Source organism: Protopterus annectens, chromosome 5.part0 (genome assembly GCF_019279795.1).
Source record: "Protopterus annectens isolate FY-2018-M chromosome 5.part0, PAN1.0, whole genome shotgun sequence".
NCBI lineage: Eukaryota > Metazoa > Chordata > Ceratodontiformes > Protopteridae > Protopterus > Protopterus annectens.
Window position 1 is genome coordinate 151,609,992 of NC_056735.1, and position 18,458 is coordinate 151,628,449.

Below are 18,458 nucleotides of genomic sequence, written 5' to 3' on the forward strand. Positions count from 1 at the left end.
CTTAGGTCTCACACATACAGAGCCCATTTCTTTCTCTCTGAACATACTTATAATTGATATATCACTAGAAAGCTGAATTCATCCTGTCATGTAAAGGGTGGTATGCTACCTGACATAAAGGATACAAGGTAGGTGCTCCCAATCACAGGTTCAGCCAGGTTGTCCTGACTAGCTGCAGTTATGATTACTATAGTATAATACTTAGGATTTTAATTTGGTTGTCACGTATTTTTTAGTACTTGTTGCCTCAACTAAATATGGCAAATAGCATCTACTTATCACATCACAGATATAATGATGTACTAATAGTTATAGATTGCCAGGGACAAGATTTATATAAAGTGCCACTATAACCTATTAGCTACCAATATGAGTAGATATGCAGAACAGGTATGAAACATGAAACTTACCTTATTGTGGCTTGGATGAACAGCCAATGACATACATTTATTACCACAGCTAGGGTTAATTAACAATGTTATGTAAACTGGATTTAGATCTGATGAAGCTCATTTAAGGGTGAAAGTGTTCATCTATTTGTTTTTCAATAAAGAGTTTTGATTTCTTAATGAGTTATAATTGTTTGATTACTCTGAAGTCTCAACTGAGCTTGTCTACAGTGAATGGTTCTTTTTTCCTGATGATTTAGGATTTTCAGTCAACAGCTTGGTTGCTCACAAATACCAGTTTTCCCTTCGGTCTATTATTTTTCCTTATTTTGTCTATTATTGTTACCCTCTCAGGCTGGAAAACTACGCAAGGATCTGTGCTTTTATACACACACACACACACACACATACGTACATACATATGCATATACATACATACATATATGTACGTGTAAGTACCATTAACTTCATCAAATTGGCTGTTTGTCAACAGAACGAATGGTTCTGAAATTTGATTAAGTGTTCTATTAACTGAAAGTTTAACATTTTAAATTAATAAGAGACCGATTACATCTGGGTAAGGTAAGTGTGGGCTTTGGAAATTAATATACTCTAATATTATGCAGGTTTTGTAGTAAACGGTGGGAGTGTTTGTGCGAGTGAAAGCAGGTTAGGGTTAAGTGAGTAAGGGCATAGTTGCAGTGTAGTGTGTGTTGATGTACGTTTGCCTGTTTGTGTGTCCGAGCTGTCTAGATTAGTGGTAATATCACAGAAAGGGTTTTGGAAAGGAAAAGTGCAGGGTCAGGGGCAAGTTTAGGGTTAAGGTTGGCATGTATTAAAAAGGTGGTGCTGAGGCAAATGTGTCAAGTTGAATGCCATTCTGTTAAGGCATAACGGCTGAAAAGAACTTTCAATGATCTTTGAGGGTGCACTTTTACCCACTGTTGTGTGATCTTGACGTTGGCATTTTATATATAAATATATATATATATATATATATATATATATATATATATATATATATATGCACATATATATATATATATATATATATACACACACATATATATATATATATATATATATATATATATACATATATCTTCTTCTTTTTTGGTTGTCCCCATTAGGGGTTGCCACAGTGGATCATCTGTTTCCATTTTGTCCTGTCCTCTGCATCTTGCTCTGTCACACCAACCACCTGCATGTCCTCTCTCACCACATCCATAAACCTTATCTTAGGCCTTCCTCTTTTACTCTTACCTGGCAGCTCCATCCTTTGCATCCTTTTCCCAATATACCCAGCATCCCTCCTCAGCACATGTCCAAACCAATGCAATCTCCCTTCTCTGGCTTTCTCTCCAAACTGTCCAACCTGAGCTGACCCTCTAATATACTGATTCCTAAACCTGCCCATCCTCATCATACCCAGTGCAAATCTTAACATCTTTAATTCAACCATGTCCAGCTCTGACTCCTGCCTTTTTGTCAATGCCACCGTCTCTAACCCATATAACATACCTGTTCTCACTACCCTCTTGTAGCCCTTCCCTTTCACTCTTACTGGTACCCGTCTGTCACATATCACTCCCAACACTCTCCTCCACCCATTCCACCCTGCCTGTACTCTCTTCTTCACCTCTCTTCCACACTCACCATTACTCTAAACTGTTGATCCTAAGATCCCAAGTACTTAAACTCATCCACCTTCACCAACAAATATATATATATATGTATATATATATATATATATATATATATATATATATATATATACATATACACAAACAGTATATATATATATATATATACACACACATAGGATTACAATCATAAACGCAACATTGAAAAGCGTGAACGGTGATGTTACCGATACATATCCTCTACTCATGCATATTAAATAGGTCCAAAGGTCAATGCCACAACATCAACAACATTTTGTCGATATTAATATTAAAAGCTGCCATTGCCAACCATGCTTCTTGTCCCTACCTTGTTTACAGTCTTATTAACTGATGTACAACTGTACGTCGATATTTTGAATGTCGATCTTACCATGTTTGAGGAGGTACCTGTCATTCAACTGACTTTCTGCCTTTTGATTGTAAACTACATATATATATATATATATATATATATATATATATATAAAAAAAAAAAGAAAACTAGTTGTACAAGAACAATATTTGCATACAAATTACTAAAACAGACATAACTTCTAATGTAAGATCCATGTGAAAGATCATTTAGCATTCTTACCAAAAATAAGAAAACAGGATTCAAGCTGGTATTGCTTGTTTAAACCACAACTTATTAAGTAAAACAATATAGATAGATAAATAAATACATACATACATACATACATACATAACTTGGAGTATATATATACACATGCATTGGGGGAAATGAAGGGCCCCACCATCGGTGGTTTAAGGGGCATGGGGGCAGAGGGGGTCACCTACCCTAAAAATACTTCTTTTGTAATCAGTGAAAGTGATTTTCAAAGACTTTTTTTGACTGAACAGAGTTCTATTCAAAGCAATTCTTTTGCTCAACATGAGTACAAGATTTGTATATAATACCTCATTTGTAGCTAACTGGAATATAATTCATAAAATAGGGTATTAGGAATGAGAATACAAAAAAAAAATCCTAATCCTAAGGAAGCAGAAATGCACTTATGCCTACCTTCTACTACAATGCAGTTTAAGTTCATAGGTTCACAGGTAGGTACTAGGATATCGCCCAAGGGCCCAAGTAAGCCTAGACAACAAGGTTCCCTGGCTCAGGCCACCCAAGAAAGTCATTGTCCTGTGCCCCTGTCGAGCAGAGCCACAGAAGTGATCGTCGGGGTGTATTTCCTATTTCCCATCCACTCATCAAGATTCTTCTTGAAGAGTGCTAATGAGGAACTTTGCTTGACATAGATGGGTAGCTTGTTCCAGAGCATGGGAAGTCTCTGGGACAGGAATCTATCCCTCCAGCATATCCTGTTTATTGTGGTGACAAGGTTTAGGTCCCTAGAGCATGTAGCTCGGAGGGATTGGGATTTCTTTAGGTGTAGCATGTCCAACAGATCTGGGTTTGACATAGCTTTATATGTTAGGCAGAGATCACCTCGGAGTAGGCGATATGCCACGGAATAAAGCTGGAGTTTTTTGAGACGGTCAGTGTAGGGCATCTGTTTGAGGCCAGTAATCCTATTTGTGAGGTACTTGTGTGGCCTTTCCACCTGCTGCAGATGTCTTGTGAGGTACATTCCAAAAGGGTCGTTGTACTCTATAATGGCTCTAATGAGTGTTGAGTAGAGGGGAACAATGACCTCTTTTTTCCTGGATGAGAACCCTTTTGTTTGAAATATTGCTGTGAGTATGCTTCAAAACTCCACAGCAGTAACAGTTTTAGCTCAAAAGTAGGCAGTATTGTCACATTACATACTAATGAAGAGGTGTCTCAGCCTCATAGTTGCTTCTTAGGATATCTATGATGTCATCTGATTCAGCCACCTCTGCTACTCTCTGTCCCCCCCTTTCCTTTTCTTACTCTCTGTATCCACCTCTGCATGCTCTTCTGATCAGTCACATAATCTTCTTAGCCTCATTACTTCCAACTTTTGCTTATAATCTTTCACACCCTATTAGGTCTTACTGTTGAACACATATACATATATACTTGTATATAAGCCTTACAAAAATGATTTTACTTTTTATGTCAAACATGTTAGATGATGTACCACTTTTTAGTCCAATGATATGTATCATTCCTGTGGTACCATTCAGTCTCTCAGTTGGATTGCTTCTCCGTAACATGCATTATTGTAGATATATTTGTTGCAATTTATTTCAAGCGTAATCTTTATATTCTTGTCTGTAACTGTAATTTTTCAATACTTATTTTATGAAAATTTTCTCCTCAGGCCTCCAGTGAAAATGTTTTCTGATAAGTTAGACCTTCCCACTTAATAAATATAAATGTATATATAATGTGTATATATAAGACAAAAGATGTAAAAGGCCTAAATTCAGAGACTGGCAAAAGAAAGGAGGAAGTATCATTGCTACCAAGTGCAGTATCTCATCATAAGAGGTGAGAGTCAGATAGTAGGGAGTGGGCTAGTTAGTCTGTGGATCACACCCCTCACAACCCCTTATAGCTCCTAAGCCCTATGGCAGCTCTCCTGAGCTCCACTGTAGCTGCCTACCATGGGAACATGTGCACCTACACACTCACACACACATACACACACACACACACACACACACACACACACACACACACACACACACACACACACACACACACACATATACACACACACATATACACACACACACACACACACACACACACACACACACACACACACACACACACACACACACACACACACACACACACACACACACACACACACACACACATTTTCAACAGCTTCTGTGCACGAACTGCTAGGCAGCATGTACACAGCAAGCCTGTTCTCTGAGAATGCAATACTTTCTGCTCCCCCTAGGTGTCAGTCAGGTGGCAAGCACCTTCTCCTCCCCACAAGATGGGAGAACTTTCCTCTCTGGCCCATCCTCTGCAGCTCCCATGCCTACAATCAAACATGGGTTTTCTGAATCACAGTTAGGGCTTCATTTCTCTGTACAAAGGAGGCTGTCTATTCCAGAAGAAAGGACTGAGATTTTCCCTGCAATTAGGTCACACAGTTTTGTAAGATTCCTGGCATTCCTGATTTAGCTTAAGGTACTGATGGTTTCTCCATAACCAGTCTCTCAATATTAATGAGGCTTTTTCTACAGAAGTAACTCTCACTGCAGTATACATTTTTTGACTTAAAATCATTCACCAGTCAACTCTTTTAGGTAATATGTCTATTCATCAATGTCTCCATTATTAGCACTCAGTTCTGTAATTACAACAGCAACAGGATTAAAATACTTGTTATCTCCCACGTCAGAGATAGAAGATTTTCATTCAAGGTTGCTATGTGCAATGTTAAAATGTAATTTTCCCTGACATGTTCTGAGTTTGGAGTCAGTACAATAAAATCTGAAGGTATAATGGTAAAGCACTGTACATTATTGGTAATGTGTGTGTGGGGGGGGGGGGGGGTTGTACTCCATAAGAAAATTATATTTATTTGATTTATTTTTTTTACTTGGTTTGCAGCATACTGTAGATGTTACTGGTGCCAGCAATTTTCTTCTCAGCAAAGCTTTTGTTGATGGTCTTTTATTCACTTTTTAGAGGTGCCCAGAAACTACAAGCTAAATCACAAGAAGAAATTTCTTGAAATAAAAATTCCAGAAAGAAATACAACTAAAAACATTTAACAGAATGTAAAACAATAAACATTTCAAACCAAGCTTTTTACAGTATATTCTAAACTAAAACAAACACGAATTTCCCTTAAGCTTACTCCCATATATCTTCTTGCCCTGAACACACTCTTTCCATGTTAAACAGTTGCATCTCATTTATCCATTTACCTATTTTAACCTCCTTAAAGGCCAGTTAGCTACTTTTATCAACTGATGACCAGTTCTCTTCTTACTTAGCATACTGTCTCTTATTTCCTTGTAAAATTATTATGTCCTTCCATTTCACCTGGTAAGTACCAGCTACCATATTATACATCATCTTCAAGTGAGTTGCCTTAGCTTACTTCTTACCTGGCATGCAGACCTGCTATACTAGCAGGCAATGTTAACATCTTTTATAATAATTTAGGTTATTTTTATTTATCCTTTGTTAACCGGGTTAGTCCACTAGGCTAGGGGCCCATTTTCACTGGAGACCCGAAGAGAAAAGCTCCACAAACACATGATAGAAATGATCATGAAAAAAATAAAGTACATATATCATAACAAAACCAAGTTACATTGCAAGTTTTAAAACATAACTTCATCAAGTTAAATCATTCTGATGAAGTTTCCGTGGGTGAAACGAAAGTGCTTATTTGGTGTGGATATTTTATACTAAACTTTATACCATATTGGTTTGGCTTGGCTTTGTCTTTGCCTACAGGTGTATGGACCTCTACTGGCTTTTGATCATTTTTTTGTAATTTACTCAAGCACTCCTGTATTTCAAGTAGTGGTATTCTTTGCACTGCCTGACTCCCCAATGGGGTTACAAACTAATGAGGAGGTTGTCTTAAATAAAAGTTGTTTAAATGTAAGTGCAATAGATTACTTCATAGAGCTCCCTATCTGTATACCTGATTAGGTGAATTACTCGTCTATAATCAGGGATTATTCTCCTCTGAAAGTTGAGATGGCCTTTAATTTACTTTGATTGGCCATGGTCTTATCTAACCCTCCCAAACTTCTGCAGTTCATCAAATATCTTGTCCACACTCAAGTATGGATCAGCCAAATAAAATAATACAACTGCATATAATGATAACTTATAGGAATGATGGGTCAAACCAAAGGTTCCAGATAAATTGCAAATAATAATGGGAGATAAGATACTGCTGTGTCTAGTCCTCATGCACAAATTGTACTCTATGCACAACCAAGGTCCAATTTTCACCCAAGTAATAGTTATTAATAATTATTTCAAACATATATGAAAAAACACATTCTCAGTGTCAAAACATAAAGCTACCAACTTTTGGTTGATTTTATATTTATTCCTTCGAACCATAAATCCTGTCTGATGCAAGTCAATTAATACATGATACTTTTAACTTATTTGTAAATAACTTGCAATTGTGATCAAGGATGGAAAGAGGTTGATATGAACTTGGTAGCGTTCTATCTTTTCAGTCTTTAATTCTATTACTGCCCTTCTCCAGTGATTTGGAACACCCTCTGTTTTTAGCACACTGCCCATAAACTGTCTTCGGACAGCGGAACTCCGGTCCGCTAATAGTTCGATTTTACATGCTGGCTTGCCGGCCTAATGCACAACCTTCAATGAAGGAACGCCCATTCATGCATGTAACTGAACTGTGAGGTGACAACGCTACCGCAGCACCACCACCTGCCCATCAATATTGCAAAACTTAAAATAAAATGTGTCCACATTTTCAAGTACAGCTCAACAGGAATCCTATCTATATCTGGTGCTTTCCCTTTATTTTTTCCCTTCAGTACTTTATTTTGATATTATCCAAAGCCTTACACTACCACTATACTGTTTTATTGGCACTTGTGCATCATTGTAATCTTGTCTATTGTGTACATCTGGTCAGTTTTTGACCTTGGGCTGAGAATAAAACTAATCGGGTTTGATCAGTGCTCTACCTTGGTAAGCAAATTCAAACAAAATAAATACATGAATCTCCTTCATCAGCTGTGCAGACTGAAGGTGCAGTAATTGCACCAATTCCAGTGCTCCTAAACATTGCTTCATTTGCCTCCTGTCTTTTCCTTAATCTGTTCATAACCATATAGTTGTTGGCAATATTTTATATATACACTTATTATTTTATTCAGTGTACTAAACACCTCTAGCAAAGGCACATACCTGGTTTACCAAAAGTATCTCAAGTTAAGTGCAAAAAAGTGCAGTATAGCAGGGCCTTGTAAAAAAAAATGCTCCCACCTCATATTTTATAAATGTTACGCCTCTTCAGATAGCCATGGTTATAAGAGACCAGAATATTTATGTAGACAACTCTAATGCATTCAATCATCACATTTCACTATAGTCCAGATATCCTTCTGCCTGGCCCAGTTAATTTGCAGGGAATATCTTCAAGATCCAAAGAAGTCATCCAGCTCTGTACTCTTCCCTTATCAGACCCACCATTGAATACAATGGCTCCTTTGGTATGTACAAGTTCAAGCAAATGTCTCAAGTGGAAAGAAATATCCAGGGAATTGTTATGGCTAGGCTTGCATAGGCCCTAGGGCCGATAGCCTAGTACCAACCTATGAGCCATGAAAATTTCTAAGAAAATTAAAGGCTGTAAATCCTTCCACTAGCCAGCTAGACTAGCACAAATGTCTTTATGCTCAGCAGCCTACATGCATCTTTGAGGTGACCTGTGCCTCACTTCTCAAGCAATGAAAAACCCAATCCTATCTGACCTCAAACCTTTTTTTCACAATGCCAGTAGTTCTACAAGCATCCAGCCTAAATATACACCAATAAATAAATAAGACTTACTAGAGGGATAGTTTCCTAACTCAGAGTATCCCCATTCAATGGAATAAATTGCAGCAGGCAAACTTACTTTAGATGTCTTTAAGGCTAGTCTTGATGACTTGATAAATACACTCAAATTTAGGGTAAGGTTATCATCAGCTGTTCTGTTTGATTCAGGAGGTGAGCAATAGTAAGTGCTTGAATGAGTGGCAAGAACTGTTTAGTATGCCTACCTAAAGATATATATATATATATATATATATATATATATATATATATATATATATATATATATATATATAGATAGCTTGGAATCCTATGGTTCACATGATCACTTGCCTAGTATTGCTACGGTGTTTCTATCACCGCTCCCCTATTTTGTATGTCTCGCATGTTGGGTACTCCTTTTCACTTGCTGCCACCTTAGTCTTGGTGCCAAGTGCCACTGACCTGCTAGCGGATTCTCACAATACCCTTTCTTAATCACTTACATGCCCTTCCAACATGACCTATTTATGCTGCAGGCAAGGTTTACGTCCCTAGATCAGGTAATTCTGATGCTGTTTGTTTTGCAGATGTGCAACATGTTCATGAGAACAGGATCACAGAATGCACTGTAGGCCAGGCATAGATCACCTCTCAGATTACAACAACAGAGTTTTAAAGTGATATGAGTAAGTCGTGCTGTTTATGCTCTGTATTCTTTTTGTAAGGAACCTCTGTGAATGCTCCATTTGTTGCATATGCCTGATAAGGTACATATGGAAGGGGGCACTGTACTCAATGATTAGTCTGATGAGGGAGCATACAGTGGAAAGTATAGCTGTGTAAGTAAACTTAACATAACATCAGATGTTTGAATGATTATTGCCGCTTTACTCTTAACTGTATGGATTTTAACCTACCATGAATATAACAGCTGGCCAGCTTCCAAAGCTACAATGCACCCTCCATGCTTTCAAACCATTAGTTAGCTCAAGCTGAGCCAACTAAGAAGATAGGTTTAGGTGACAAACCCGTGGAGCTTTCATGCTAACAGAGAAAGAAAGGTAGAATCCAGAGAGAGGACAATGCTAGAGACAACAAAAAAATAAGTGTCCATATTCTGGTCTAAACAAAACACCCCAAAAACAAACGGATTGTGTTGGGGGGTGGCTACTATATAAGTGATCATTTGAACATTTACTGTTATGGTAAGTTTACTTACACAATTGTACTATGTTCATCATACTGATCATGGCTGTAGTAGCCTTAGATATGGGTAGAGTTCCCTAGCTTACTTTATTTGGGAGGTGGAAGGGGTAGGGTCCAAAGACCTGGAGAATGTTCCTAGCAAAGACTGATGTAGACATAAAGAAGGACTCAAACTTGTAATGCCTTGTAAAGATACATTCAGAGGACCAAATTGCTGCTTCTAGAATAATTATAGAATCCAACCCTTAGCCATAGATGAAGCCAAGGCCCTGATAGATTAGGCCTTAACCCTTCCTGGAATAGCTTTGTTCTGGTTAGTATAACAAAAGTTAACAGCATGAGACAGCCATTTGGAAATAGTCTGTTTTCACATGGGTTGTCCCTTCTTCTTACTATCACAAGAAATAAACAATTGTTCTGAAGATCTGAAAGGTTTAGTTCTTTCAAAATAGTACCCAAGTTGTCAGTGGACATCCAAGATATACAGTATCGCTTTTCCATCATTTTTATGTTCAAAAAAGAAAACAAAAATGGGGAGCTTGATAGTTAGTCAAAGTAAACTCAGATACCACTTAAGGCATAAAAGAAGGATTCGTTCTTTAAGAAACCCTGCCTCTAACGAGGTAGAGTTGACTCACCATAAGAACTTGCAACTCAGATACTCTTCTTGCAGAGGCCAGAACAATCATTAAAACAGTGTTCCATATTAAGAACCTCGTGTAAGCCAGATTAGCTAGTTCAAATAGAGAAAGTGTTAGCTTCTCTAACAAAAAATTAACATCCCAAGGTGGGGCCACCAGTTTTCTAGGAGACCTCTTATGCAAAACCCTTTCAAAAACATTGTGACAGAATATATTGAAAGAGGAGGATGTTGGTTATGTTATTAATACACAGTAGAAAACCTTTTCCATTTTCTAATATATAATTTTCTAGTAGCAGGCTTTCTTTCCTCCATTAGTACCCGCTGCAAGTCCTCAGTACATAGGTGCCTAAAGTTAAGTAAGACCCCATCATGTAGGCAGTCAATTGAAGTCAATTGGAGTTGGGGTGTATTAAACACCCCTGATCTTTTGTGAGAAGATCCAGTATGTGAGGAAGCTTATGGTAGTTGTCCCCTGCCATTTCCAAAAGAAGTGAGAACCACTGTTGCCTGGGCCAGAAGGGAGTCAACACTGATTTTGAGTATTCCTTCTGAATCTTCAGAAGTACCATAGATATCAGTGGAAAGGGTGTAAAAGCATACAGGAACATTCCTGTCCAAGAAAAGGAAAAGGCATCTGTCTTCTAGGTCTTCCTGCATGCAGTTCTGGAGCAGAATTATACCAATTGATTGTTCAGAGAGGAGGCAAATGGATCTACTTTAGGAACCTGATCGCAGTCAGATCACACTATACCAGTGGAACTGCCCACTTAATGTCCAAACCTTCGGTGTCAGAATTCCATATTTCTGAATTCCAAGATTTGAAAAGAAGCTAATTTCTCTCAAGACCGACTACAAGCCAATAACATAACAGATAATTTCATTAGACAAGACTCCAGTACAGTTAGCATGCATTAAGATAATTTAATTCCCTGTGCCCAACTACTGGTTACATGGGCTATTTTAAGCTTTTCATTGAAATCCAAGTTGGATCGTAATAGGACACAAAGAAATCATTTAAATTATTTGCTGTCCAATATTAGGATGTAAACTCATGTGTAACAAATTAGCACTGTAAACTTTCTTGTAACGTCTGTTCTACCACACAAAGCATGACCATAGTGAATAATTTAAAAACTTATAATAATAATTATGGCAGCAAAATTATATGCATGTACCTTTTGCAATCTCAGTAAAAACATTTAAAATCAGTTGCATGAAAGATTTTAATGAAAGCTCCTTTGTGTAATAGTGTAGGAGATGGTGTTTTAGAATAGGTAGAGTTAAATAAAGGCAGCTAAAGTTCCCATAGCAAAGAAATACAACTAACATCAGAAAGGCACCTTAGCTATCCTTTTATCAGCTTCCTCCTTTTGGAAAATACTAGTAGTCTCAAAAGTTATATAATCAGCTGAGATCTTTTAATAAGATACAAAATAGATAATTTAAAAGACCTGAATAATTCAACCATTCTCAGATTACCCTCTTAATATAATTTGGGGCTGTAGAAGAGATAAAGCCTATCTTAGCACTTGGGAATATAAAACAGAGTATCTTACTCTAAATGGGGCATCGATACAAGCATATTCACACACACAAGCAGTTTAGAAGGTCAACAATGTACCTCTGGCACAACTTAGGGATGTGGGGAGGAAACCAGAGCACCTAATAAAAACCCAAGCAAACACAGTGAGGACATGCAGACTGTGCAGAGAAGGCACCCTTACTGACTTTTAATATTCATTTAAATGCAATGAAAGCTAGAGATGGGTAGCCCAGGAGCCACACATAAAGGATCAGCCACCTAACAAGTGCACATTGTCATCCTGCTTTTTAACATAATCTGTACTACAGACAATAGAAATTAACCAAGTGCTACAATGTAAAGCTATAAGCTTTTTAATTTAATGTCCATGTAAGTCTCCAGCGTAAATCATTTGTTGAGCTCAAGAGAGCATCCAAAGTAAATTCTGCCAGAAATTAGGGATAACAGATCAGCATTACAGCCAGAATCAAGGAAGGGTATACTTCCACAACCCAAAATAGGAAGGAAAAATCCCCAAATGTCCAGGATGTTACTAATATTTAAGAAGATAGATCAAGGGTACACAGCTGTCACTTTAGAACAGAAGAGATTTTTAAAGGTAGAAAATAGAAATAACATATTTTTTACTGCAGCAGTTAATTTCCCCCAGGAAAAGAAACCAGCATCACTACTTGCTTTCATAGTAACTGGTATGTTCATGGCTAGTTCATCCTAGATATCAACAATTTAGCTAAATTATGCTTTTTTTGAACTACACCATTAAGATTTTGTGCATTCATTCATTCTCTGATTACCTTCTTAATCCATTCAGGGTTGAGGAGGAGATACTCAGTGGGGAAAGGCAAAGAAACTAATCCTGGAATGGGTGTCAGCCAATCACACACACACACACACACACACACACACACACACACACACACACACACACACACACACACACACACACACACAAACACACTCATTCTGTCTTACACACAAACCAAAATACAAACCCACATGGTATAGTTACAGGTGATCATACTGGTGGTTTGGTGGCTTAAGTGTGGGAATTTAATGCCACAGTGAGTTTCACAGAAATACACTGTTTTGGATTGTGCAAGATGGCAGTGCACTCTTTGGGGAAGTTTCCCTATATTTACACTGTGGCATGACCATAGTGTTGGTATATATACAGTTATGACCGGGTGCAGGGGGGCTTGCCTACAGCAAAAAAGGATTTTTTTGTGTGTTTTTTAGGTTTCTGGCTCAACATTTTTTGATATTTAACTTTCAATGAACACAGTGATATGGTTGTCAAAGACTCGTAGGTAAAGCCAAAGCACTGTGAAGGCAGGAGTTATAATCACTGCACCACTATGCCACTTTTTTGGTGAAAAAGTGGACAAATTTAAAATATTGTCATCATCTAACATTAAGAATGAGTATGATGGTGCAGTACCTGAGCAGAGGCTAAATGCATAAGGCACTTTAACGTGTGGGAAAGAACAATACAGGAGAAATGTGAACAGGACAGGTTACTAATTATCAGGCTAATGCTTCAGTGATTACGTAAGTCAGTACTATCACTGACCTAAAAATGTTGAAATAATTTGATACAGGATTTGTGTACCGTATGCTATGCACTCAATACTCAATTCTTAACCCAAAGGTAATACCTTTGCTTTCTTCCTCTCACTGCTGGCAATCTTCTGTAAAAGGTCCTTAGTCTTTACCAGGTCTTCTTTCAATCTGTACGTTGTGCTCCACTTTTCAGGCTGTTCATTCTTACAACTATGCAGTTCCAGTGGAGTGGTCAGAGTTTCCGTAGTTTCCAGGAGGTGATGCAGCTGTCTGTCTGGGTCATGACTTTTTAATTCTGGGCATTCAATCTAAAAGGACATGAACAAGTCACTACAGGTAACATTTATGTGCATGTGCCTGTGTGTATTTTAGTAGGGCAGTCATAACTGACACATTCAAATGATAATACTGAAATCATACATTGTATAGTAATATTCCTCATTGTTAGGTATAGCTCTTCTGACCACTGCCTTTGACTTATACATTGAACATGTACAATCTGTCAGTCGACAGCTGCACTGCAGTGCTAGTAAACCCCTTCAATACCCAGCCTCAGGGCCTAGCTGTTTTAACACCTACACATTAAGAGAAGAATGGTTTAGTGAAATTACATATGAATTTCAAGAGCTAGGCCTTGCCAGATACAAGCAATGAAACATAATAATGCTTTAAAATCTATAAAATTGGAATGGAGAAACAAAACCCAAAAATCTATTAGCACACAAGTACAGACAAGGCCATATTCCATTTTATTGGTGCTTGGTTAATAATATACTGAAGTCAGTCCGAGATCTCAGAAATATATGTTCAACTTTTAATCTTGTGTGTTATGTCAGCCTCTAGAACTTGCCATATTTCTTTTTTTTTTTTTTTTTGTAGAAGCCAGCAGCCAAATTTGATATATCTGCAATACGTTTATATTGTATGTATATGTGTTGACACATTATTAAATGTGCGCTAATGAAAACATTTCCAACATCATTGACACAGTAATAAATCATTTACTGTGTATTTTAGTTTGAGACTTTTAAGGAGTTAAATTTACAAATGTTCATAATAAAGTGCAATGTGCTAACAGCAAGTCAGTGTACAGAATGTATAGATAAAAAGTGCTTAGGAAAGGAAAGTGAGTAAAAAAATAATGTACATTTATTTCGCCTGTGAAACTAGAGAAGCATAAACACTCACAAATAATTCAATTTACAAAAATGAAATTCAAAGAAGGCCCACAGCATTGCTTAGCAGTTAGTATGTTATTCACAAATGAGTGAGCCAGACAAGGTGAAAGGTATATTGTTTTTGTTTTAATATTATAATATTTTGAGAAAGTCAACGTGCGACATCACACCTTGCACACAACTGTGGTTACACACGCACACACACACACACACACACACACACACACACACACACACACACGCAAATGCACACACACACGCAAATGCACACACACACACGCGCACACACACACACACACACACACACACACACACACACACACACACACACACACACACACACACACACACACACACTTTAGGCATCAGCCATCTTCCACATTACACCCTTTGACATTGCCTGCTTTACCCCTAGTTTCTAAACAGGGATATGCAAACAGTGTTAATCCCATCAACCTCATCTCTGAAACAGAGCAGGTCTTGGGCTGCTTAAGCCTGTTGCCCTAGCCAGCATTCTAATACATGGACAGCTAGCTGAACATGGACTACCACCATTTTACTCACAGCCTGAAATCTTACTCTGCATCATCCGGATGGGTGTGTCCATTCTCGGTTTTCCATCATAGTGTAAATTGGAAGTTTACTACGACAAAACTGAAGACTGTGGTCACACTGGTCACTACTCATCTTAATTTAGTGTTCATCTGCAAAGACTAACACTAGAGTACCACCAAACCTGTGGGACCTGCCTGTAGTATTCTTCTTCTTCTGCAGTGGGTATGGTTCTGTAACATCTTAAATATTTTCACTTGGTTTCCCTTATAATCTATTCAGGCCAGGACAAACCCCCTTCCCCTTTAGTAAATCATAGGGAAGACCTTCTGTGAGCTCTTAAGTGCAGAAAATTAGTTTCATGCTTTTGCTTGCCTGAGGAAGCCTAAAATAAAGAATTGGCTGCGTCACTTTAGCTCTATCTACTTTCATACAACACTGCTAAGAAGAAAGTACAGTAAACTTGTTGGCAAAAACTAAATACCTTTTAGTCTGTCAGCTGAAGCCTTTACTGTAGATGTGCACAGCTTATCTGACTGATTACATTAAAATAAATGTATTAAGCCACACAGAGCTTAAAAATAATCACTTCTGTCCATACTTTTTTTTAAATAAATTTTATTGAAAGCATTTCTTAAAGATACAATTATTAACAAAAAACTAATCATATTTTATGATGGAATAGATAAAACAAAAACATTGATATAACAGATCAAAATTAAGACAATAAACTATGTACACTGATGTTCACTTTGCTATAGACAAAATAAGTTAAAACAAGTGAATAAAAACTGATTAATATATTTCTGTTATTGATTTTCTAATAGTTCAATTATATTCTTCCATTGACTATATACTGCTGTATTCCTAGAAGATCTAGCTTTGATTGTCATTGATTCTAGTTTGGATACTTCCAGAAGAAGATCTTTAAAGTTTTGAAAAGAGGGAATACATGATGATTTCCAATCTCTTGCAACTTCTTTCCTGGTTATGGACAATACAGACCAAAGAAGCGTATATTTGCTAAGCTTTACACAAGGTGGGACTGGAGTATTAAATAAAACTAACGATTTAGTAAGTAAAACATTATCAGTGAATAATGCTTGGAGGAAAGAATTGATATCTTCCCAGAATTTTGTCATATGTAAACAATCATAGAAAATATGGGCCCAGTCAGCATTCTGTACCTTCATACATCTCCAACAAAGAATATTTTTTATACATCTTATTTATGTTATGTGGAGTAATGAAAGATTTATTCAAAAATCTCCAGGTAAATAGTTTCCATTTAGGTGATGAAGTAGTTTTACCTGCTGAGTGAAGAAAATTAGATTTGTCTTTATCTGAGGGGTTACACTTATTAATGTCAGAGAAGTATTTCCAATAATTGTCTGGGATTATATCTAAATCTGTTTTAATAGTTTTATATATAATTGACAGGCTAATTTTAATCAAGTTATTTTGTTGAGTAAAAGCAATCAAATACTGAATAAGTTTGGGAATTAAATTTTTAGCTGAAGAAGGTATTAAATTAAATTTATTTTTGATATAATTTCTAGCTTCTTGTAATTCAAGCCATAAAGATGAATCAAAGTCATTTTCTTCCAACAAAGTATTGATGGATTGCAATTCATTTTTTTAACATTTGTTGCCAATAAATCAGATGTTTTTGTTCAAATATTGACATTTTATGAAAATTAGTAGTGAAGATAACCCCCTCTGTATATGCTATGGGGAAAATAAGGAATAACCAACTTTCATATGATTGAAACCTATGAATGAAGTTTTTTTTTTAAATTTAAAATAATGTTAATATAGTTTGAAATAAAAATTTGTGTGGGACTAAGAGAAAAATATTCCTTCAAATTCCATATAAAAATGTTATTTAGTAGATTTAGTTTAAAGAGGTTATAATTATTATTATTTAAAATTTGTGATGAAGACAAAATAAAATCCTTCCATTTTGCTGAGTATTTACTATCTATAAGGTACAAAATGTTTTTAATAACTGAGGAAATTTAATATAATTTCAAATTTGGCAATGCAATACCACCATTATTCCAGCTGCAGATATATGTTAAAGAGATCCTAGGTTTAATTGGGAACCAAAGAAATTTTTTAATCATAGTGTTAAACTTTTTAATTATTCTATAAGGTGGAGGGACAGAGAGTGATTGTACTATGTATAGAATTTTTGGTAGAAGTATCATTTTTATAATTGATAGCTTTTCTTCTTTTGAGAATTTTATTTTAGACCATTTCTGTATTAGTTTATCTATTTCTGTTAAACTATTATCAAAGTTCAGTTTTTTAATTTCTTTTATATTTTTGGCAATAATTATACCTAAATATTTTATTTGCCTGGATTGTGGGATATATTTTTCAAATTCCTTTTGAATATTGTATTTATTTGATCCAATTAACAAGATTTGTGTTTTGTTGTGGTTAAATTCTAGACCTGAGTTTTTTGAAAATAATCTATATCATTAAATAATTCTTGAATTGTTGGATTTTAACCTCCCAGAGTAATCTGAATGTCATCTGCAAATATTTGAATATTTGAAGATTTATTAAAACTCATTTCAAAACCTTTAATATTACTATTTTCTCTGATCAAATTTGCCCAAGGCTCCATAACTAAAGTAAATAAAAGAGGGGATAAAGGACAGAGTTGTTTAGTCCCTTTAGTAATAGGTATGGACTATGATGTATTAGAACCAATTTTAACATAAGCAAGAGAGCCTGAATATAACTGGGTGATAAGATTTATAAAATTATTTGAAAACCTAAGTTCCTGTAGACGAATGAAAATGTAATCCCAACTGACTCTATCAAAGGCACAATTTATATCTAAGCTAACTATAGTTAGGTTATATTATTTAGTTGATTCGATTAAGGTTATTATTCTTTTAATGTTATCATAAGCTTTTCTATTTATTAAGAAACCTGTTTGGTCTTCATCCACTAGGTTGGGAAGAAAACTTTTAAGCATTTTTGCATATATGGACATAAATGTTTTATAGTCAGTGTTTAATAATGATATAGCTCTATATGTACTACACTTTGCAGGGTCTTTATCTGATTTTAAAATGGGATAGATTAATGTATATTTCCATGATGGAGGGATAGAATTATTAATGTGTATGGTATTAAAAACTGAAAGTAACAATGTAATAGCTTTGTTCGGTAGAATTTTGTAGATTTCTGGAATAATACCATCGTTACCTGGTGCTTTGTTTTGTTTGAGTGTATTCATTTGTTCTTCGATGTCTTTTAATGTAATTTGTCTATCCAAA

The 18,458-nt window shown here is 36.1% G+C and overlaps 1 protein-coding gene across 1 annotated transcript in view; it reads right to left on the bottom strand.

The window, feature by feature from the left end:
• The window catches only part of TSGA10 (testis specific 10), a 1,008,750-nt gene that overhangs the window by 901,885 nt on the left and 88,407 nt on the right, over positions 1-18,458 (bottom strand). Inside the window, exon 3 of the mRNA XM_044071816.1 lies at positions 13,528-13,740. Coding sequence (XP_043927751.1) covers positions 13,528-13,740 — 213 coding nt within the window. The remainder of the gene's footprint in view (positions 1-13,527; positions 13,741-18,458) is intronic.